This window comes from Paramisgurnus dabryanus, chromosome 11 (genome assembly GCF_030506205.2).
Source record: "Paramisgurnus dabryanus chromosome 11, PD_genome_1.1, whole genome shotgun sequence".
Classification (NCBI taxonomy): Eukaryota; Metazoa; Chordata; class Actinopteri; order Cypriniformes; family Cobitidae; genus Paramisgurnus; species Paramisgurnus dabryanus.
Window position 1 is genome coordinate 4,551,054 of NC_133347.1, and position 23,717 is coordinate 4,574,770.

Consider the following 23,717-nt stretch of genomic DNA (forward strand, 5'->3'; position numbering starts at 1 on the left):
CATCAAACGTTGCCGTGACAACCGCGAGCGCAGTCCATAAACACACATGCACGCGCACGTTGTTTTTACTCAAATCTTTTTACTTTTTAAACCTTTTTACAGTCAGTAAACGCAATTCAAATGAAACACGAAAAGGAAAACAGCGTAAAACACAAAACCACCAGATTACTAAACATCAGCCAACCGAACATCTTAACAATCACAGAGTCCATTTATGCAACACAAGTGAAAAAAAAACTATAAAAATGTCATGCAGTGACTTTATCAAAAAATAATAAAAGATCAGAGCAAAAATATTGATGGGTAAATCGTGGATATACAATCATGATCAAATTTGTTAAGACTGTCATTTGGATATTCACACTCACACTAGATCTACAAGCAAACACCAAACACAATTTCACTTAAATCAGACAACGAAATAAGGTGATGTTGGCAAAACTTAACGCCGCAAACTTTGCTTGCTAGTTTTTTTTTATACAATTTAGACCCAATGTCCTATAATAAATAATAAATAAATTGTCTTATCTGTAAATGTTCATCAACCTTTATAGTAAAATTATCATAACTAAAAGCCTTTAAAAATATTTATTTTTCAATGTGATGGGGATTCAACAAGTTGGTATAGAAGCTAGATTACTGATGAAATAAATAAAACTGATAATGATCCACAAATGACCGCTTTAAAAAAATATTACACAGCAGGTCATAGGTGGCGCTCTGATACACCTAAAATGTTGGGTAGCATTTAAAAAATAAAGTGAAAGTTAACAAAACTGATGTATGAATAACAACAAGATAACATAAAGAGACGTCCATTATCCCCCTAGTTTGGTTTGCCACAGTGGCTGTATGTAAACACATCTTTATGCTTAGATGCTTCGCAAATCTTTCATTTATAATAAGGCGTGCGTGCCAAAATGCCGTTTTCTAGATCTGTGCTGCCAGATACATGCAATCTACCTCGAGATGATTTCAAAGATATTTGGGAATCTACAAGCACGCCACAATTTAAACTTTGTTTAATCTCATGCGAACAAGCTCTGTCTGACAAATAAAAAAAAATTCTTTCAGTGTGAATGAAGGTGATCCAGAATACTGAATATAGATAACTTCTTTAAAGGGGCGGCTAAAATCTGTACGTCTCTTAGTCTGTACATTGTCTGAAGGCCAATGGTGGCACGCGAGGACAGGAGTGGCGGTAAAGCGTGTGAGGAAAGTAACAGAGGTCGATGATCAGGGCGAGTATGCAGGCGGAGGCTGGAATTGGTTGGCAATGTCGTAGTCAACTGGATATGCATCATTACTGTCCTCCATCTCTGAGAGGAGCTCCAGGGCCTGCTCCTCCTCCTCGGTGGGATAATGACGAAGCAGGTTGGCCGCCGTGGCTAAAATAGAGGCTCCGCCGGCGCCGGCCACCAGGTAGAAGCTGATGGCGAACGTGACGTAAATGAGCGAACCGTGGTATTTCTTGTGCTGTTGCTGCAGGGACAAGATGAGTTCAGAGGCCCAGTAGCAGAAGCCGATGACTGTGGCACACTGGAGCACTAAAATCCAAAAATAATAAAGACATTAAGGTTTATTTATATACACATGACGAGAACCAGTTAATCTACACACAAGTTGAGAAAGGACAATTTAGCATCTCCAATTCGTCTATGATGCATGTCTATGGACTTTGGGAGGACACCGGAGTCTCCATTATACCCACACAATCACTGACACCGGAAGAACCTCCGAAAACAGCCAAAGCTCGAACGTTCTTGCTGTGAGGCAACAGTGCTACCCAATGAGCTCATGGGTGATCCAAGAAATGTATGTAATAATGCAATTTATAACCCAAAAAGGGCGTTTAAAGAAAAGATGGGGACTGTTTACAGTGCGGAGTTCAGCGTTCTCATACCGGTAAGGATGTGAGCGAAGGCGTATCTGCGTGTAATCTTCAGAGCTGGATGTTTGGGTCCAAAGACATCCAGCAAAAACGCAGTCAGGCTGCACAGAATACCCAAGAAACAGAAAGCAGCAATGACCCTCAAGAGCAGGACGGACTGAGAGTTTATGCAGTAATCTGTGGGAGAGAATTAAGAAAACATCATAACTAAATAAACTCATCACATAGAAAATTTGATACAATATTGCAATTCATAAAATCAAATTTCATTATGATCTCTCTGCTATCTGCATCAAGCCAAAACCTAGAATATACACGTATCAAAATCATTCGGTTATTGCAAACCATTGTGATGTGCACATTTGCGATAAATGCCTTTTATCTTGCTGCCCTATTGTTACTATAATGTGATTGTAGTGTGCAACAATTTAAATCTTCACATACACTGCACATGCGTGTATAGCCATTCATTAATCCATCATACTAACCCTCAACGAGTTTCTCATCTATATATCCCAAGACGTCTGCGACACCAAGCTCCTGTTTGGGACAGGTCCCCCCATGGACATGGAGCCACGCTGGTTCTGCTAGGGCCGTACACAGTGCCGTGATGGACAGAGCTCCGGGCAGTGCTGACGCTAAACTCCGCTCTGGCTGTTTGGGTAGAGCCGTGCCAGGTCCCCGCCTTCGGTTTCCGGGCACAGCATTTCCCGGTGGTGCATACATGATAAACCAACTAAAAAAAACTTGATCGAACTGTAACCGGAGCGAGGGTGAACAGCTTTGGGGTTTTATCTCCGCTGGGCACTACAGCTGATAAAAAAAATCAAAAAACAAATATTGAATGACTGACTGATGATGATAAATGTTAATGTTTATGAATGACTTTGTGGGCTTAATGGGATTGATCATGAAGATAAACACTTGATAAAGGGGGATTGAACTAACTGATTATTATTGATGAATCATTGTGAGTAGGGATGCACCGATCCGATATTCTGGATCGGTATCGGGGCCGATCCGGCCTTTTTTGCTGGATCGGGTATCGGACTAACAGGACCGATCCAATTCCGATACTGCACGTCACCCATGGTTGTCACTGACAAGCGATTAAAACGACCAAGTATTATAAGAGCACCATAAACGTTTTTATGCACTATAATCAAAGTCATCTTACACTCAATAGCTTCATGTGAAGGAACAAACGCACATTTAAGATATTAATGTTCACAGAAACGCTGTAACTTACTTGCAAACTGAGTTAATCCACTGGTGAGAAGCAGACGGATGAAAACGCGTCATTCAACACACGCAGACACACAAGATAACTGTAACGTTAGGCTTTATTAAAGATCTGATTTTATAAAGTCTCAGTAAGCTGTTGGATGGATGCAATTCAGTATGTGCTGAGTTAATGCACAGGTGAAGCGGACGGATGAAACGCGCCATTCAACACACGAACACACAAAATAACTGTAGGCTGTTTTAAAGATCTGATTTTATAAAGTCTCCGCAAACTGTTGGATGGATGCAATTCAGTATGTGCTGAGCACACGATGCATCTAATCTCTTTGGGTTTTATTAGTTATGAACGTAACTTTCCTTTGCGGAGCGAGGATTCCCATGTGAAGATGCTTCTAGAGCATCAATGCTGCACCCAGGAAGCGCAGTATGATTTAGACGCACTCACTATGATTTAGGCGCATCAATTCTGCACCCGAAATGTGCATAAAAGGTCCGGTTAAGTGCATAATTCCCAAAATAACCATCTGCACACTAAAGCTTTTTTACTGTGACTTTTTGCGCAAATAAGGAAAATATATTTAGCATACTTATTTGATCAAACGTGTCTATTTTATTTTCTCCTAAACACTGCCATGGTTAATAATTACTTATGTTCTTGTAACTTGTAAATCATTTTAAATTATTGGTTTTTACATTTAAAAGTATAATTATATATAATATAATTATATTATGCTAGATTTAGCAGAAAGCACTATACACATTTATATAGTGTGTGTGTGGGTGTGCATGTGTGTCTGTGAGTAATTTAAATTGTTCAAGAAAAATACAGTAGTATCGGATCGGCAGATATCGGAATCGGCCGATACTCAGAATTCGGATATCGGAATCGGATCGGAGATGGAAAAAGTGGTATCGGTGCATCCCTAATTGTGAGACACCTAATACAAACTTGAATGATAAATTATCAAGTTCTTACAAACAATACATTCAATTGTTGACTTATTGCAAACTATTTATCAATGATCACTAATTAAAACAAACAGACACACGTTTAAAAAATACTTATTCGTTATTTGACTTATGCTATTTATTAATTTTTTACAACTGAAATAACACTAGATTAAACTAGTTATACAAATTATTTGATAATAATGGTTAATCAGAACAGACTTTTAATTAAAGATTAGCATAGTGAATTGACCACAACTATAGTAACAATATAAGTATGATAATATTTAAATGTTTTATTACCTGTTCGCTGTTTCTAAAGCTCCTTTGGTTGATATTTATTCACAACTAATCATTTGTGACTTCAAATGGCCTCAAATCTCCACAACACAAACAGAAACCTAAAAAAAAACCACTAAAATATACAACAGTCCTCTAAAACAAATAAATAATGTTTGTTGTTTCGTATTATCCCGCCGATTGCCGTTACACTGTAGGCATTTTTTGTGTGTTTCATTGATTATTTTCGGAGAAAAACATAAACAATAGTGCGTCCTCTTCCTTGATCAGACAGAGAACGATCGTTCTGCTGCCTTCCGCTTCCGGTGAGAGGCGGTTTAAACCAATCAGCGCCATCCTCAGTGATGACGTCTGTCCTCAAGCACAGACATGATGTGCTGTCTGAAATATTGAAACTATTTTTTGTAAGTCATGCTGTACTTTCCTTTCACAATGCACTCATGACCAGAGAGAAAAACAAGGAAATCCGAACAGACAGAACCCATGTTTATTATTTAAACGATGATAATCATGATGATGATGATTATTATTATTATTATTAGTAGTAGTAGTAGTAGTAGTACTAGTAGTAATAATAGTATTAACACTAACATATTATTAGCCTTAACACAAATTAGTATTACCACAAAATAATTATGCATACAGAAAAATATCATAATACAGGTACAGGTGTTGCCCTTTTTTGAAATAAAAAAAATCGGTAATTATGTTGTAATGTTATACCGTCTATGTGTATACATATAAAGTTATTTTATAAGTTAAAAAGTTACTTATAATTTTTTTATTTTTTATTTTTTTTGCATACAATAGGGGCACACACATTTTCAGAGTTTATTTTAAAGTAAAACAAAAACAGAAAGGTGACCCGCCACGAACCCATCCATCTCCAATAATATAAACTTTTTGTTTTTACATTAATTTTATTTTCTTCTTTTCCTCTTGTCGTATTCCTGTGTATTTTCGTTGCGGTCCTGATGGAGGCGCTGTTGACATTTGAATCATGATCAGTAATCGCTGAAGAAGACAACAGGAAGTTGACAGGATCTGATAAGCACATCAGAGAGAGGAAAGTGGTACAGACAGCGCATTTTATGTCAAATAATTATTTATATCACAGTGTCGTATTGAAATGAAGTCCACACTAGAGCTACTGCACAGGGTGAGTGCGCACCCGGACGCGCGCTGCTGGTATGTCGCGTGGAACCCCGCGGGCACGCTCCTGGCGTCATGCGGGGGGGATCGGGCGATACGAGTATGGGGTAAAGAAGGTAAAATATACGTTTAACACATTCACCTCATTATTAGACTTGTAAGTGCAACCATGTTTTTAATAAGAACATGTCCTATGGTAGTACTCGACTTGTTTTAAGGTGATACTATAATCTTATGGACGTTTTATCTCGATATTTAGATTTTTTATTCCATAAAAAAATACATTGGAGAACCACGTCAATTCCATGGCATATAAATAGGGCAATAACTTAGTACTGTAGTATATGGGGAATGACCACGGTATTATCATGTTGCACCCTCACAGAAACCAGGATACCACCATACTATGAAGCTTTAATATGTGTATGCAACAATTAAACCTTTTCAGACTAAACTAACTAAGTTCAGTCCTATCCATGTATAAAAGATGTGTAACTGTGTGTGTCTCAGGTGACAATTGGGTGTGTAAGTGTGTTCTGGCTGATGGACACCAACGGACGGTCAGAAAGGTGGCCTGGTCTCCCTGCGGCAAATATCTGGCATCAGCCAGCTTTGATGCAACTACATGCATCTGGAAAAAGACCAATGACGATTTTGAGGTTTGTTATTACATCAACTGCATCATTTTTGACTACTGACCACTAGCTAAGTGGTAGAGCATTGGATTACCAGCACAAAATATTGTGGGTTTGTACCCAGGAAACGTGCATATTGATAAAAAATTTCTACTTTGTGATGCACTGTAAGGCGATATGGATAAACGCGTCTTGCAAATGCATCAATGTAAACTTTCTGTCAGTCTGACATGACTGTCATATCTGTTTACAGTCCCTGACAGTGTTGGAAGGCCATGAGAATGAGGTGAAGTGTGTGGCTTGGGCTCCATCTGGAAACTTACTGGCCACCTGCAGCCGAGACAAAAGTGTGTGGATCTGGGAAGGTGCGTATGCTTCAAGCAACTCATTTAACTTTATTTCATCAAACACAAAATAACATATAATGGTGATTTATTCAGTTACATTTGCATTTATTTATGTAGGTGAATGACAAGACATTTTGTAATATAGTAACCAGCGTCTTTTTTGTTTTTAGCACAAAAAGCATGGATTAATAAAATAACTTTTTTTTTCATCCAGTGGATGAAGAGGACGAGTATGAGTGTGTAAGTGTCGTGAATTCACACACACAGGACGTGAAGCATGTTGTTTGGCACCCGACACAGGAGGTACAAGCTTTATGTGTCTTTATTTATCGATATTTTTTACATTAGGTACCTGATGTTCTCATACTGACAACTATTATTAGCTGCATCCCAGTGCGAAGGGCACAGACTTTAAAGGCAAGGACTCGGTCTTTGAAGGACACGGCCTCCGAAGTTCACAAAGCGATTCGAAATGAGACGCTCTAGCTTATGGAGTATTATTTCTGTCTGTTACATCACCTGCTGTTCCTGGCCACCACACCTGTTAGTGGGACACACCAAAGTCGCTTCTGCCTTTTTAAGACAAATATGGATCTAGAATTTTTTGCTTTATTTTGGATAATATGACAAATGGTTGTAGATTAAACTACCCCAACAAATGAACCAACCTTAGAAATATCCAAAAGTACAATGCAACACGCATAGTATTGCAACAATGATATTAATACACAACATCATTTATAATATTAAAACAGTGACAGGGACTTTTTAAGGGGACACGCAGTGATTCTTGGGATAGCCAAGGCTATAAAGCATCAATTCGTTTTCTTCCATACAGCATGGGGAAATACAGATGCATTTTGAGTCTGCATTTTAAGAAGCCATCGAATTGAGACGATCATACCAACCTTCAGTCGCGCAGCTTTGATGCAGTCAAAGACCTTCGAATTGGGATGCAGCTATAAGTCATAATTATCAGCTGCATGTAAAAACGCCTTCATAACTTGACACAATGACTGAAACTCTGCTTTTGCAGCTTCTTGCTTCGGCCAGTTACGACAACAAGGTGTGTATTTATAAAGAGGAAGATGACGACTGGGTGTGTAGAGCCACATTAGAGGGACACGCGTCAACTGTCTGGAGTCTGGCCTTTGATCCCGAGGGACACAGATTGGCTTCTTGTAGTGACGACCGAACTGTGAAGATCTGGAAGGAATCCACATCTGGAGATGGTAAGAGCATTGACTTTTATATGATTGTTTAGGTTTACGATTATGTAGTCCTCTTTTGAAAGTAATCTGTATCGGTGGTGATGTTGCAGGTTCAGCAGATGAGTCCTGGAAGTGTGTTTGTACTTTGTCTGGATTCCACGGGAGAACGGTTTATGATATTGCATGGTAAGAAAAAAATACAAATTACTTTGTGTATATGTGCATTCTGTATGTGCAAACGTGTCTTTAAAAGTTGTCGACCAATGCTGAGGCTTAGAGAGCAGACAGCCTGCCCTAAACAATGTTGCTTTAAAGGGCATATATATTATACATATTATATTGGACATAAATGTGTGTTGGCACAACATAACCACCCTAGAATTAAAAAAGCAGTCTTATTAGACATGTTTTGATTCTCTTGTTAATATGATGTCACACTGATAAAGCACCGCCCACAGCCACTTTTCTAAATGTGTTTGTTAGCATGCCGTAGGGCTAATGCGGCTAAAAACACTATTGTACCAGATTGTATTTACAAGAATAAGATCTATTTTAACCAAAAGAGCTCACTATCTGTTGGTAAGAGAGTGGGGAGCATGAAGCAATGAAAACAGCCCTTTATTTGCTCCCACACAATTTTTGACATGCTATAATAATGATCAGCGAGTTATTTTGAGCTGAAACTGCTGGGCACATTTGAAACCTTGTATTACATCTTCTAAAAATAGGCGTAATATGTGCCCTTTAATTGCCAAATGCAATTTTTTTATCCAACACAAATCCATTGCTAGGAATTTGTAATTTTTTTTTATATGTTTACTTTAATGTCAAGGTGTCGTATGACCGGGGCAATGGCCACAGCATGTGGTGATGATGGAGTCCGTGTGTTTGAAGAAGATCTCACGGCTGACCCCGAGGAGCCCATCTTCCTGCTGTCTGCACACGTTCCCAAAGCTCATAGTCAGGATGTCAACTGTGTGGCCTGGAATCCAAAGGAGGCGGGACTGCTTGCGACCTGCAGCGATGATGGAGATCTTGCATTCTGGAAGTACAGCGCTGACACATGAGCCGGTGAATGAAGCAGCACTGAATTTTAAAATGCTGTGGTGTAAATCAAAATGGGGAACAACATTTTATTCTGGACTGTAGAGAAGTCTGCTTTTGGTTTATTTTTTCCAATAAATGACAACAGACTGAAAATTTTTACACATTTTCTGCAACTGTTATGTTAATGTTTCAGTCATTGTTTGTTTGGGACAGGTTCGGTTGTAATATTATTGTTAACCATTTTAATGTTGCTCAAAAAACCTGCAGTGTTTGCCTTAAGACTTATGGATATTATATTTCTTTAACTGAAAACTAAAGCAGAAAAAAATCTTAATAAATATTGTCCTCTTTATTACCATGTCAAAAAACATCATCTGGCAGCTGTTAATTTCTGTAGGGAATTCTTTCTCTTTATTAATGAGTAAACCAACTGAAAAAAGACTTCAAACAAGTATGTTTTTATTACAATAACAGCACTTTACATGTACGAATGGCAAAAACTGAAAATAAAAAGTCGGATAAATTGTAGGGTAATCTTTATTTAAATTATTTGGAGAAATATGCATAGAAATAATAAAGAGAACAGGTCTGGTCATTTCCTAAAATCTTGAAAACCCTGAAAGAGATGCATCTGTCAAGCCAGTTGCAAAATAAAGTTTCTAACACTTTTTTTTTTCAAAAATGCTGTAAAATTAAGGTCCATATGAAAATCCAGGTGTATGTCATCAAACAACAGTCCATCTTGAGTATTTCACTTTTTTACATGGTTATTCAAAAACAGTTGTTAAGTTTAGTGATGTGTGTTCAGGGTTTTCGGCCTTTCTTTCGCAGAGACTGTCCTTCACCAGAAAATGCAATGAAGTTACTGGCAGATTCATCCTGGACACAAAAATACAATTAAAATCAGGAAGATATTCACTATTTTAACTGACTATGTTATAACTCTTGCAAATGTATTTCTCTTATCATATGACTTACCATCTCTGTTCTGCGTGGCTGTTGTCTGGAGTTACGAATGAAGGTGAGCTTTCCCATTTTAAAATCATAGTTTGGAATTCCACTGCATGGAGAAAAAAAAAATTTGAGAAATGCACATGCTAGATTGTGGCAAACTGTCATAAAAGTTTAACTAAAGCTGGTACCGTTTGATGTCGTTAGGATCAATGGGTGCTGGACTGGGCTCAATGCCTTTTTTCTTTCCGTCTAGACGATTTCCAGAGCCTGTAAACGCCTGTGGAGAGAAATCAATGGAGACATTGAGGTATTATTCTAAATGGTTACGTGTCAAGATAAAATCGAATTTCATAACCACTATAAATATATTTAACAAAATAACATCATCTGATTTGACAATAAGTGTGACGTACTCTGAAGCCCAAGTCCATCTCATAGTTACTGGGATCTGTTTCCTCCTCCTGCAACAGAGTCAGAAAAATATACCGTAAACACGTGTAAATCATTTCTACATTTATGTAAAAAACATAAAATTACTTTAGCTGGGTTTTTACAAGCAGGGTCACATATAATTAGTTAAAAATGACTGGTTGTAGTCAGAACATACAGCTGGTTCTTCACGATGCGGCATGTGTCTCTCTGGTTCTTTATAACCAAGGGGAGCATCAAAGTCAACCTGATGGGAACAAAATTGTTTAATAATGAGGGATAATAAATGAAAATGAGTTAACAGTAAATATACTGAACAGATGCAACAAGATGGTACGTAAACAGTGTAGAAAAGAAATAGCCCTACGTTCATATCACACTCAATGATGGACACAGCCTTGTCCGGTTTGGTCTCCATGACCCGTAATTCGTAGATCTGAAAAATAATGAGTATAGAATAATGAGAAGTTATTCAGAAATATGGAAATTACTACAGTGTGTAAATCCATAACATTCACCTTTTCATTATAGTTGATAGCGATCACATCTCCTTTGGTCAAACAGGCAAAATTCCTCAATGCATTTTCCAACCTTTAAAAACAAATATCAGATAAAATCTTAATCGATATGCACATACAGATTCAGATATGAGCCGTTAAGAAACGTTTTTCCATGTCGTTTTGACTTACACAGCTTTGGGGTTTGTGATATCAAGGAAGTCTGGACTCTGCGGCTGAAATTTGGAGTATGTGGCCACCATGAGATTGACGCTTTCCACTTGGACCAAACCACCCTCCTCCAACAACAAGTTCTGCATCATCTGATAAAATCAAACATAATCATTACTGCTGTTTGAGAACCCTAAAGATTTTGGTCAAGAATCTGGTAATGGTTTATAAATAATAAAGGTTTATACCCAGTGGGGGAGATAACAGATGCCTTCATCTGCGACAAACTCCAGAACTCCACAGTGAGTCATTCTGTCTGAATTCTTGTTGGTGAGTTTGAACAGCATAGGGTATGTGATGTTAAGTCTACCTGAAATGGAAAATACAGATTAAATGAACACACGGGAATATATGATCAAATGTTTTAATGTATAGTTGAGCCAAAAATTTAAATTCTGTCATCATTTGCTTGAATAAATGTCTTAGTTCTGTTGAATACAAATGAAAATATTTAAAGGGCACCTTTTATGCAAAATCTACTTTTACAAGGTGTTAGGACATAAATGTGTGTTGCAGTGTGTGAACACAACCACCATACGATAAAAATAATCCACCCTCTCCTCTTTTTTTTAAATCCCCTGTAAACCAGAGCAGTCTCATTAGACATGCTGTTTTGATTATCCTGTAAATGTGACATCACACTGATAAAGCTCCACCCACTTACTGGTTAATTTTACCTAAAAGCTTTATTAAATATGTTTGTTGTATATTAACCAAATAAATCAGGGACACTATTGACTTATGTAGTATTATGGAAGTCAATGGTGCCCCTGATCTACTTCTTGGCAAAAAAAGATTCAAAATATTTTAATTTGTAAACAAAGACATTCATACAGTTTTGTAACAACTTGAGGGGGAGTATTTTCATTTTTAGATTAACTTTAATGCAACACAGCAGACTTACTGAGCTGGTCCAGAGCAGAAGGAGGCATTATAACTGAAAATACACAAAATAACTTTAATTAAAGAACCGGCTTTGATAAATAAATAGCTTTTATAGATAAAACCTTCACATGCTTTAGACCACAACCTACTTTTTCCTCCTTTCTCCACATCTGAGCGGTCATTGGGCCCTGCCAGCATGGACACAGAGTAACAGCGGTACTGTGTAGAGAAACGGTTCTGGAAGACCCGACCCACGTGGGGCTCAAACATGTTGAATGAGAACTGATGGAGCAATACAATCAAAACACAAGACATGTTTTAAATATAACATTGTAATGTATCTCAAACTGTTAGATAGACAGGCAGACATATTTAATATTTAAATAGATTTAGGCAAGACTGTAAGGTGAATTAACAACAATAATAATAAATCGCATGTTGTCACTGTTGTGTCCATAAGATAAACAACATCTGCTTTTGTTATTCCTCTCTGTATGTCTATTAAATAGAAGAATCTGATGAATAAACTAATTTAAATTCAAGAAATAAACAAATAAGAAAACAATCCATGGCAATTCCTGCTAACAATGACAGTGCAGCTATCTACTCCTCTTAGCTTAGCATTACCAGTTTTAACACGAACTATAAAAGACATATGATGTTAAAACTCAAATATAGCAATAATTTAACATTGATTACACACCATGTTAGTTGTTTATATGCTTGACAGCAGCACCGCGGCAATAATAAAACAACAGTGAACAACTCAACAACAGCTTTCCTTTCACTGTGAAGTGGTGCAAGTGCAGGACGTGACGCAAAAACACAACAAACGCTTTAGCCAATCACGTCTCTCCGTTTTGCGTAGCGTACAGACCTAATCGCAAAAAAACGCTTAAATACAGAATAATAATATTTTTTGTTATTATTTGTTAGGTACATTTGCCGTATTTATACGAAAATGTAAAAACAATTTTAATTCCGTTTATTTATACCGAGGACGGTGAGAAGGCCCGCCTCTGCACAAACGCCATTGGATAGCATGGCTACTTGTCACTGTAACTCGTTATTCTATTGGTTATTTCTACAAGAGCAATTTTGGCGCCACGGATCAAACACGGAAATCTGAGTTTTAAACAACAACTGCTGTATTTTACAGCGAGAGCTGACGGTGTAGTGATCGTTTTATATGTTTAAAGTTTGTAAGCTTATATTTTAATATGTTTGTTACAGATATTCGAAAGGAATTTTATGATGTCGTCGTTAATCAGGCGAGTATTGAATGTTTTTGCTCGTGTCGTGTGTTGTTGCTGGGAGCCTTTTCGGGCCAAACGATATTATTGTTTTTAACTAAAATGCTAATGCTATTCTATTGTTATTATCATTAAATTACAATTTGTAATTATGTGCTATGATGTATGTATTAATTTGTAATGTACAAGTGATGAACCTGAATTTATTTCGTTTCATTGTAAAGCTTTTTTAGGCTTCCGTAATAGATATGATTTATATTGACGTATTTATTTTGACTCTTTCACATGTAGAGAGTGGCTCTGCTGGTGTCCGCAGATATTGATGCCCTTTGTGCCTGTAAAATTTTGCAGGTTAGTCCCTAATCTGCATGTACTGCAGGTGTATATCTGTGTATTTAGACTTCCTTTATAAAGTGCTGAAACATCCAGGTGATGCACTATTGAGGATATACATAAGATAAGATACAATAAGTGACTGATACATCAGCTGAAACTGTATAAACTAGAAATTGGTTATACTACATATCATTGGCAATATGTCACCCTGTTTATTAGATATTATTAGCTTTTATTATTAAAATGATATTATCCATTGGCCATCTTATAATGCCACTCATCAGTTTACCCATATTTCTCTGTCGGTTCAATCTAGGCTCTGTTTCATTGTGATCACGTCCAGTACACACTGATCCCTGTCGCAGGATGGCAGGACCTGGGTACTGCTTTTCTGGAGCATAAAGAGCAGGTACATCAAAATAATTCAGTTATACAGGTGCCCTGTATGCATTGCTATTGCAATTGAACATTCAGATCAAATCTTAAAAGTATTTATATTTGTGTCTTTTTTATGTTTCTAGTATCAGTATTTTGTTTTGATAAACTGTGGGGCAAATGTGGACCTGCTGGAGACCCTTCAGCCTGAGGAAGACACCGTTTTCTTCATCTGTGATACCCATAGACCTGTAGATGTAGTCAACGTTTACAATGACACTCAGGTACGGACAAGCATTCACACTTGGAAATGATCCAAATAGAAAAAAATGAGAAAATACTCGGATATATTTAGTTTATCCATTTTTCTCCCCTTATTTGTGCTCTGTCCTATTGCAAATTTTTTGAATGACCTATAAAAGTAAAATACACTTGCGTTGTTCATCATCAGATTAAGCTTTTGATAAAACAAGATGATGATCTTGGAGTCCCGCCTTATGATGACATCTTCCGCGATGATGAGGACGATGAAGAAGGTGATGGAGACGATTCTGGAAATGAGAGCGATGGAAGCGCAGAGCCTTCTGGGAAACGGAGGCGTTTTGATGAAGTATGATTTTATTTCACACACATTTTGAGTCACTAAGTTTAATATTTTCTCATTTAAATGCTTGTTTATTGTTTTAGGGGGCTTTGGAGAGACGAATCGAGCGGCAGCGAGCCAGGCGTGAATGGGAAGCACGCAGGTTGTTTATGAATACGTTTCATAATCTTCATTCTGTAATAACATGACCAATATTTTCATGTATTTTGTGTAGTAAATCCTAAAGAGTCTCTGTATGTTTGCAGGAGAGAGATTCTGTTTGACTACGAGCAGTATGAGTTTCATGGAACATCAGTAAGTCACAGTGTTTGACAATATGGGCTTGACATATTATTTTTATTATTATATCTCAGTATTTATGGTTATTCTTGGAAATGGCTTATTAAAGTGTGCCCAGAATGTGTATGTGAAGTTTTAGCTCAAAAAACCCCAAAGATTATATATTATAGCATTTCCAAAATGCCCCATATTTAGGTGGGTGCATAAACGTGTCTGTACCTTTAAATGCAAATGAGCTGCTGCTCCTCACTTCCTTACCAACAGACAGTAGGCACTTTTGGTAAAAATGGATCTAATTCCTGTGTATACAGTCTGAGACAATAGTATCTCAATATTGAGAGATGGGCTGAGGGTGGAAACTATAGTAATGCAAGACTGTCAGTCAGGGACTGTGGGTGGGGCTTTATCATTGTGATGTCACATTAACAAGACAATCTAATGAGAGATAAAAAAGAAGTGGGTAAATATTTTTGTTGACAACTACCAACATGCATTTCTCTCTTTACACCTTGTAAAAGTGGATTTTGCATAAGAGTGCCTTTAAAGGGCACTTATATCATTAACTATAAAATGAATAATTGTTCAGTGTCTATGATGGGTGATGTTTTGTTTATTACTCTATAGGCAGCACTGCTGATGTTCGAACTGGCTTGGGTCATGTCTAAGGACACCAAAGACATGTTGTGGTGAGCTTTATACTTTTTTTAAAACTCTAATAGTTACAGAAAATGACATGTGCGTGTGTTTTAAAATAAGCTTTGACTGTTTGATTGACAGGTGGAGTGTTATTGGTCTGACTGATCAGTGGGTTCATGATAAAATACCGCAGTAAGAATCTCATACGTTTCTCAAATGTCTCAGACTTTCCAATAACATTTAATCCTGTGTGATGTAACACCAGTTGTATGTGTGTTTGTCATGTAGTATGAAGTATGTGACCGACATCGCTACTCTTCAGCGCCATGTGTCCCGTCACAACCACAGAAATGAGGATGAGGAGAACTCGCTCTCCATCGACTGTATGAGGATCTCTTTTGAATACGAGTATCCTTAAAGCGTTGCTGTTGCATGTGTTAGGGAATGGTTGCGTTACAGTTAAAATAAATTTTCCTTCATTTCCTATAACATGGTACCTATACTGCACATGTTATGCATACTGCATACTGCTCTGTCAAAAAAATAGTTAGTGTCTATGTTTGAGCCTTGACCGGGTCCGTCCGTCAGTCTGAGGTTGGTGTTGTACCAGCACTGGTCACTGTATGAGAGCATTTGTAACTCTTGTTACACCTCCTGCAACTTCAAACTTTGGTCCATCAATGGTCAAAAGAAACTTCAAGAGTTTCTGGCAGATATGGGGTGAGCGCACCAGTCTTCTATTCTCCTGCTCTTACTGCACATTTCCTTAAAAGATATTTGCTCATTTGTTGATGTAAGCACCTTTCTTTTACTTAAAGTAATGTGATACATAAGTAGTAGTTCTTGTGGTGGTGTCAAAGTGTTAACTCTTTCGCTGCCATTGAGTTAACTCGTCAATTAAGAGAAAATGCTTTCCTGCCAATGACGAGTATATCTGGCTTTCCGCAATACTGCAACTTATAAAACCCGGAAGTATCGCCCTAGGGCAAGCAGCTGCATGTTCGTGTATGCTCTGAATCCTCACAAAAATTTAATTATCTCAGCTTTTTGGTGTTTTTGAAGAAACTTACCCATATTTGAGAAGTGATAAAAGAGAACTAATATAGAGGAAAGAGTTAAAGGGATACTCTAGCCAAATAGAAAAAGTTAATTCATCCTTCACAGAAGTAATGCATACGGCTCCAAGGGGTTAATAAAGGTTTTCTGCGGGTAATCGATGCGATTGTGTAAGAAAAATATCAATATTTGCAAGTGGTTTTTGGGTATTTCATCACAAAAAACTTTGGTATTGTGGCTTTAACAAAATAAATTAATAAAGGCACTGTTGAAATATAGATGTGCGGTAAGCAGTGGGCTTTATGCCCAGCCAGCTCCTTGTTTCCTGTCTGCCATTATTGGACAAACTGATTCATCCAGGTGTGCCTGACCTCAGTAGTCACAACAACAAAAATCAGACACACCTGGATTTATCAGTTTATCCAATAATGGAAGACAGGAAACAAGGAGCTGGCTGAAGTTCAGGAAGTAGTGCAGCTGGGCATAAAGCCTGTTGTCTACTAAAAATGTATAATTCATTAATTGTATGTAACTGCATTCATTACTGTATCTTTTCAAGCTATTTTGCAGTGTCATTCATTTGATCAGGCTTAAATGATCAGATTTTTAATAAATGTTTCTCCTCCAGTCTTCCACTCAAACAGGTGCGACAGAAGTTTAACTCCATGGACATGACGATCAAAGAGAACCTGCGTGAGGTCATCGAGGAATCGGCCAATAAGTTTGGGTAGGAGAGAGTCACGTAAACATTTCATTTATGTGTTAGTCAGTCAAAGTTTGATTACTTTTTTTTTACAAATGTGTTAAATCATTTATTTATCTTCAGCATGAAAGACATTCGTGTCCAGACATTCGGCGTTCACTTTGGCTTTAAGAATCGCTTCCTGGCCAGTGATGTGGTTCACGCTGCTGGCGCCCTTCTGGAGAACGTAGAGAAGGACGAAACGTCAACTGACAACTTCATCAAAGCTCTCGACTGCCTGTCCAGGTATGAACCTATGACTTGCATTGCTATTTCAATAATCTGTTAAATGAGCTACATGAGCACTGACAAAAGTTGCATTGTAACTCTTTAGGATTTTAAATTTAGGATTTTACCCTTTTCCTGTTCTGCAGGAGTAACCTGGAACGGCTACATCAAGGCATTGATCTGGCCAAGAAAAAGTTAAAGGCAATTCAGCAGACCGTGGCGAGCTGTATCTGCACAAACCTCATATTGTCACAGGGACCCTTCCTCTACTGTCACCTAATGGAGGTCTGAATTTAAAATCTCTATAGCTTACATGATCATACGATTACACTGACTATATACAGACAAATGAATTTTAAAGATGAACACAAGTCTTCAGATTTGAAGAAACAATTAAACACAGACTCCAAAGATGGACAAGGAAACAACATGAATGAATTTCCTATAAATCGTGCTTAGGACTAAAGTCTAATCAAAACCAAACAGTAACCAATGTGTACATCACCTATACGTTAATCATCCTTTAAAGCAGGGCTAGTCAACTGGCGGGCCAAATGCATCTTTAGGATGAATTATCTTTAACCGGCCCGCCGGTCATCTTTGTGTGATTTAAATTCAGCGTGGTTACTTTTACCTTTCCGCTGTACGTGATGAATGAAGACCGAAAAACCGGGAGGAGAGTCGGAAAGGGGCTGCGTGGGGTGCCATCCATCTGCGGGTGTGTAATTATCCGATGCAATTTGCAGACCTGCCAACCTGTACGCATTTTGCGTAGCAGGTACTCATTTTGACCTCAAAGTACGGTGGTACGATTTGTCACTCTAAACTACGCAAAAACCTGATGACGCCCTTTGCCGCGCGAAGTACTCAAAAGAAGCAACAGAAAAAAGAAAAATATGTCCAATCATAGCACTGGGCTCATCCACCACATAGAAAGTGGGGATGATTGACAAGTGGTATGGCCAATCAGTAACAAGAGTCTGCTATCGATGGAATCACAAAATCCAGCGTGATCTCCTTCCTCCACCCGCAGTTTCTGACCATCTTTTTCAACGGAGAGTCAAGACGTCTGACCCGCTAAGGTAAACTGGTCAGGGTGGATGTGCAAATAATGAAATAATGCATTAGCTTAATCCTTTGAAGTCGACGGTCGCGCGGGCTCCGTTTCATAACGTGCACTTGACCGCAAGATGCGCTAACATTACTTCTGATTTGTAAATGAGCATCATTTACGTTATAGTTGAGCGCTTACGAAAAAGTACAATGATTTTACCATGGGGAGAGCATCCAGTTTTAGTCAAATAAAAACGGAAAGTTCACTCTCAGTGAAGGGAATCCACCTGACATCCGAGTGAAGCGGATTAAATGCGTTCTGAAATAACGCGCTCTTGATAATTGTCAATAAAATAAAACGTCATATACAAACCACATCAAATAAAGTTTTATAAATGGAAAATATCTCGTGTCTCGAGCGCCCACGTGATAGGTGCCTATGCCGTACTGTACTGCACTGTAAACAAAGCTACAATAAATTACAGACAGACAGACATACAGTTAACAGCACTACTGTCACAGTTATGGTTGAATTTAAAGCAGTGTAAACTCTAAAATACTGTCTTAAAGGTATAGTTAACTTAAAACATGTAATTCAGTCATAGTTTACATAACAGAACAGACCATCCAAACATTTATGAGTATCTTTATTGTGTGATACACAAGTTATTTTAAAGAGTGTTGATAACCACAGTGTCTGGTCCCCACTTCATTGTATTTTTTGCTAGTCAGGGAAAAACAAAAACAAAAATTCTAAAAAAAATTTGTGTGTGTTTCACTCAAGAAAGAAATCATGAAGGTTAGACACAATATGAGGTTGAGTAAATGATAACAGAATGTCATTTGTGGGTTAAACATCTCCCACTATTTAACAGTAATATCACTTTTAACAGTGTTTGTGCAGACTTGCTAAACTTTGGAGAATACAGTATTTAACATTAATAATGTTATGAATCACCATATAAGGCAAATTTAGTAAAACATGATTTTATTCACATTTATAATTATTTTTAAAGCAGATTATGGCAGGATGGGGAAAAAAGTGCAATGTTACCTTGAATTTTACCTTGAAAGTTACCAAGAGGTGTGTGTGCGTGCATGTGCGCGTGCATGTGTTAAATTATATGTTAAAAACCCGTGTTCTGTCCTTTCGGCCGATGCTTCTGTACTCAAAAAATTTTTCCAAGGTTGGCAGGTCTGCAATTTGAGCTTTGGATGCACCGCATGTGACTAGTCGCCCGGAAGTGATGTATTTCACTGTGTTCCAATTAAAACGCTTTGTGCAAGGTGACCTTTTTTGTTTAACTTTATCAGTAACACTTGAATCCTTTAAAAACGAATAATTACTGAGATTTAATAATTATAAATACATTTCTAGATTAGCGGCTCTTGCGCTGGAATGAGCTTCTCTCATGTTGACGTGGGTTAAACTGAAATTTCTTTACGACTGCCACTAGGGGGCGAACTCCGACTGTCGTGTCCGGATGTAGTGTACAATTGAAAGGCGGTTTACCCTATATATCTTTAAAATATAAAAAAAAAACATGAAGTGCAATTTTAGTCATTCGGAGAAGACTGGCTATATGTTGTGAATACTTAAAATGTAACGATTAATGAAAGTTAAACCGTTATAAACAAAATAAGTTTAAGAGCTCTACATGTGTTGGTATTTGCACTTTTTTTTGTGCAATGTTCATAGTTGAGCTATTAAAATTTGGCTGTTGAAATGTTAAACTGCAATTGTTTTTAAAATATTAATAAAGAAAATGAGTTTTCAGTAATTAAAAGGCAAAATACTGGATACAAGAAGTGTGCATCATGCATGCATGCATACATACATACAACATATACCAGATCCTATATAATGCTCTTTGTTTTATTTCTCTCTGCAGGGAACGCCGGACGTAAAGTTGTTTTCCAAACCTATGGCTTTAACGCTGCTCTGTAAATATCTGCTTAAAGCTTTTGTCTGCTCTGTAAGTACATAAAAATATGCTAATTTAAATATTTATTAAAGTTGCATTATGACAATAAATATAATGTGGTGGTCAAATCATTGTGTGTTGGTTTGTTGCTTTTTTTTGTAGACGAGGAATAAACGCTGTAAGATCTTGCCGTTGATTATGGCCGCACCACTGGATGTGGAGAAGGGAACCCTGATCGTCCTGGGAATCCCACCGGAGTCGGAGACGTCCGACAAGAAAAAGTGATTGAAGTTTTTTTATGGGTTGACCTCTTTACTACTGTAATGAATAATAAATCTTCAGTCTATGTTTACATGAGCATTTTTTTCTCTAGTTTCTTCGGTAGGGCTTTTGAGAAGGCCGCTGAGAGCACCAGCTCCAGAACTCTACACGATCATTTCGACACATCCAGTAAGTTATAGCACATATTATACAGTCATGGGTGATAATCTCACACAGACCACTAGGTGGCAGAAGTGCAGTCTGCTGTCCATGAGCTTGCATTTTATTAACAATGATTCAAGATCTTATAAGTAGTGCTGCTCAATTACAGCACGATTATTTTGGTAAAAGTCATAATCAGGATTATATGCCACAATTACTCTGTGCATTTATTTAACCCATTTATCTAGCAAGTGTTACAATAGGCTACACGTGTAAAAAGCAGTGGTGCCTTACAAACACATTGGTCCAGCAGTACACAATTTATATTTTAGTCCTGTTAATTGTCATGCTAACTATCCATAATGTTGCTGTATCCAGTGTTTATAAAAGTATTTGTTTATATAATCGTGATGCTTTAAAGGAAAGTTGGTTTTGTCCTAAAGGTTTGGTTTAAGTATAAACCGGGTGAATTGTTTGACATGATCCGGTCCGTGGGAATCTGGAGAGTTTTCTCATGGTATCTGACAGTTTGGTGGCAAATACCTTTAGCGATGCGGCAGACCTCAAAACACACAGTCACGTAAATGTAGTGCAGCTGTAGCTTAAAGCACAGACACATGCAACGATATGAAATACGTTATATACACTCACCACAAAGGATTATTAGGAACACCTGTTCAATTTCTCATTAATGCAATTATCTAATCAACCAATCACATGGCAGTTGCGTCAGTGCATTTAGGGGTGTGGTCCTGGTCAAGACAATCTCCTGAACTCCAAACTGAATGTCAGAATGGGAAAGAAAGGTGATTTAAGTGATTTTGAGCGTGACATGGTTGTTGGTGCCAGACGGGCCGGTCTGAGTATTTCACAATCTGCTCAGTTACTGGGATTTTCATGCACAACCATTTCTAGGGTTTACAAAGAATGGTGTAAAAAGGGAAAACATCCAGTATCCGGCAGTCCTGTGGGCAAAAATGCTTTGTTGATGCTAGAGGTCAGAGGAGAATGGGCCGACTGATTCAAGCTGATAGAAGAGCAACTTTGACTGTAATAACCACTCGTTACAACCGAGGTATGCAGCAAAGCATTTGTGAAGCCACAACACGCACAACCTTGAGGCGGATGGGCTACAACAGCAGAAGACTCCACTGGGTACCACTCATCTACACTGCAAATAGGAAAAAGAGGCTACAATTTGCACAAGCTCACCAAAATTGGACCGTTGAAGACTGGAAAAATGTTGCCTGGTCTGATGAGTCTCGATTTCTGTTGAGACATTCAGATGGTAGAGTCGGAATTTGGCGTAAACAGAATGAGAACATGGATCCATCATGCCTTGTTACCATTGTGCAGGCTGGTGGTGGTGGTGTTATGGTGTGGGGGATGTTTCCTTGGCACACTTTAGACCCCCTTAGTGCCAGTTGGGCATCATTTAAATGCCACGGCCTACCTGAGCATTGTTTCTGACCATGTCCATCCCTTTATGACTACCATGTACCCATCCTTTGATGGCTACGTCCAGCAGGATAATGCACCATGTCACAAAGCTCAAATCATTTCAAATTGGTTTCTTGATGGTTATGGGGATTTCAAATGATCTGCTGAGGGCACAACATCGTTCATCTAAATGTTGTTCCTTTTTAAAAATTTTGTGGGGATGCGATTGGTTATACAAAGATTATATTTGTGATCCCTTACAAGTTTACTGTTATACACCCAGCTATGGTAGAGATCCTTTTGCCAAGAGGAGTCAAGTTTTGTTTTAAATCTCTCTCTCTCTCTCTCTTTCTCTCTCTGCAGTTATTGAGCTAAAGATGGAGGACAGGGGAAAGTTTCTGGATGCTCTCATCACCCTGCTGTCATAAAGATCCCCTTGCATGCTGGGAATAATCATTAAACTGCCCACAGAAAATGTAGACACAACTTGGTGTGTGTGTGTATGTAGGAGTTATCTTCATCTGATTCCAGTACTTCAAGAGAAATTCATGCCCACTCAGACATGCTCTGGGTTTTTAAATGGAATTTTACACCTCTTGTGTAAACGTGACATTTGACATGTTTTAGCCAGTTTGGTGCCAAATACCTTTAGAGAAGATCATCTTTTATACCATCTGGAGACCTTCCTAAAGACATCAACATCACCTCGGACCAGCTGGTGCTTTGGTCATGTGCTTTCCTTCCAGTAATTCTGAGACTAAAACTGTGTTTGTGTGTCTGTACAGGCTTGATTTTACTGTGTTGTGTGGTTTAGTAGTGTTTTGTGTCCTGTAATTTACTATGTTTTTATGTGTGTGATATATATGCGAATTTAAATAAATGCTTTTTATTATCTTTTGAATGTTTAACTGGAAATTTGAAAGCCAGGAAACGTTAAAAGTGAAGCATTTGAATTTTAAGGTCAGCGTGAACGTCTAACTGTATCTTTCATTATAACCTACTTTAGTAATGTGACTTATTTACAAGATATTTATTATGGAAATGTAGTCAGGACTTTATTTTAGACACGGAGAATTGATTGATGAGAAGAATTAAACATACGAACAGTCATCAACAAAGGAGGTTGTTTTAAATGTATAGGCACTATATGACCAGATACATACATTAGCAAATCAAATCCGTTTCGATTTCATGTTCCAGCAAGCAATTTTGTGTTTAAAAGACGTCTAATAGGCGTCTACACTAAGCTCAGATAAGCTTGGTTTAGGCTAAAACAAGCTCATATTTTCTGATTACCAAACACCTTGTAATCACTGATGAACTTTACTTAGACAAGTTATTTTGGCCAAAATGACACGTTACCACATTTAGGTTTATTTTGTCTTTAAGCGGGTTCCCTGAATAAAGAATATAGACCTCATATTTTAGGTTTATGGTTAACTTTGTGAATTGTTGCTTGCATGTGTTTTTTCAAGGTGACAAAATATATTTTTCTAATATTTCTTTAGCTTAGAGCAAAAATATTTCCAAATATGATGTAAAATATATCTAAAATAATGGCCAAAAAATATATGTACTGAAATATATTTTGAAAA

General features: G+C 37.7%; 4 protein-coding genes across 4 annotated transcripts; 2 read left to right on the top strand and 2 right to left on the bottom strand.

Moving 5' to 3' along the window:
- Positions 1-59: 59 nt before the first annotated feature.
- On the bottom strand, positions 60-4,688 carry tmem127 (transmembrane protein 127). Its single transcript, XM_065248243.2, has 4 exons — positions 4,388-4,688; positions 2,380-2,704; positions 1,904-2,068; positions 60-1,547 (listed from the first exon to the last, which is right to left on the bottom strand). Exons 2-4 carry the CDS (start codon positions 2,615-2,617, stop codon positions 1,237-1,239), a joined length of 714 nt encoding a protein of 237 aa, XP_065104315.1. The 5' UTR covers positions 2,618-2,704; positions 4,388-4,688; the 3' UTR covers positions 60-1,236.
- Positions 4,689-5,390: 702 nt separating this feature from the next.
- ciao1 (cytosolic iron-sulfur assembly component 1) lies at positions 5,391-9,304 on the top strand. Its single transcript, XM_065248245.2, has 7 exons — positions 5,391-5,652; positions 6,047-6,195; positions 6,425-6,536; positions 6,733-6,821; positions 7,555-7,750; positions 7,840-7,915; positions 8,562-9,304. The coding sequence occupies exons 1-7, from the start codon at positions 5,514-5,516 to the stop codon at positions 8,794-8,796; spliced, it is 996 nt and encodes a 331-aa protein (XP_065104317.1). The 5' UTR covers positions 5,391-5,513; the 3' UTR covers positions 8,797-9,304.
- On the bottom strand, positions 9,214-12,630 carry ufd1l (ubiquitin recognition factor in ER associated degradation 1). The gene is made up of 12 exons (XM_065248246.1): positions 12,476-12,630; positions 11,922-12,054; positions 11,792-11,824; positions 11,076-11,197; positions 10,849-10,979; positions 10,678-10,750; positions 10,527-10,595; positions 10,338-10,406; positions 10,144-10,191; positions 9,919-10,007; positions 9,755-9,836; positions 9,214-9,655 (listed from the first exon to the last, which is right to left on the bottom strand). The coding sequence occupies exons 1-12, from the start codon at positions 12,476-12,478 to the stop codon at positions 9,581-9,583; spliced, it is 927 nt and encodes a 308-aa protein (XP_065104318.1). The 5' UTR covers positions 12,479-12,630; the 3' UTR covers positions 9,214-9,580.
- Positions 12,631-12,886: 256 nt separating this feature from the next.
- On the top strand, positions 12,887-23,023 carry cdc45 (CDC45 cell division cycle 45 homolog (S. cerevisiae)). Its single transcript, XM_065247870.1, has 18 exons — positions 12,887-13,043; positions 13,317-13,376; positions 13,678-13,770; positions 13,883-14,020; positions 14,188-14,346; positions 14,424-14,482; positions 14,586-14,634; positions 15,244-15,305; positions 15,397-15,447; positions 15,544-15,663; positions 15,844-15,975; positions 16,940-17,038; positions 17,138-17,299; positions 17,428-17,566; positions 20,227-20,310; positions 20,422-20,540; positions 20,633-20,709; positions 22,486-23,023. Exons 1-18 carry the CDS (start codon positions 12,993-12,995, stop codon positions 22,548-22,550), a joined length of 1,719 nt encoding a protein of 572 aa, XP_065103942.1. The 5' UTR covers positions 12,887-12,992; the 3' UTR covers positions 22,551-23,023.
- The last annotated feature ends 694 nt before the right edge of the window (positions 23,024-23,717 follow it).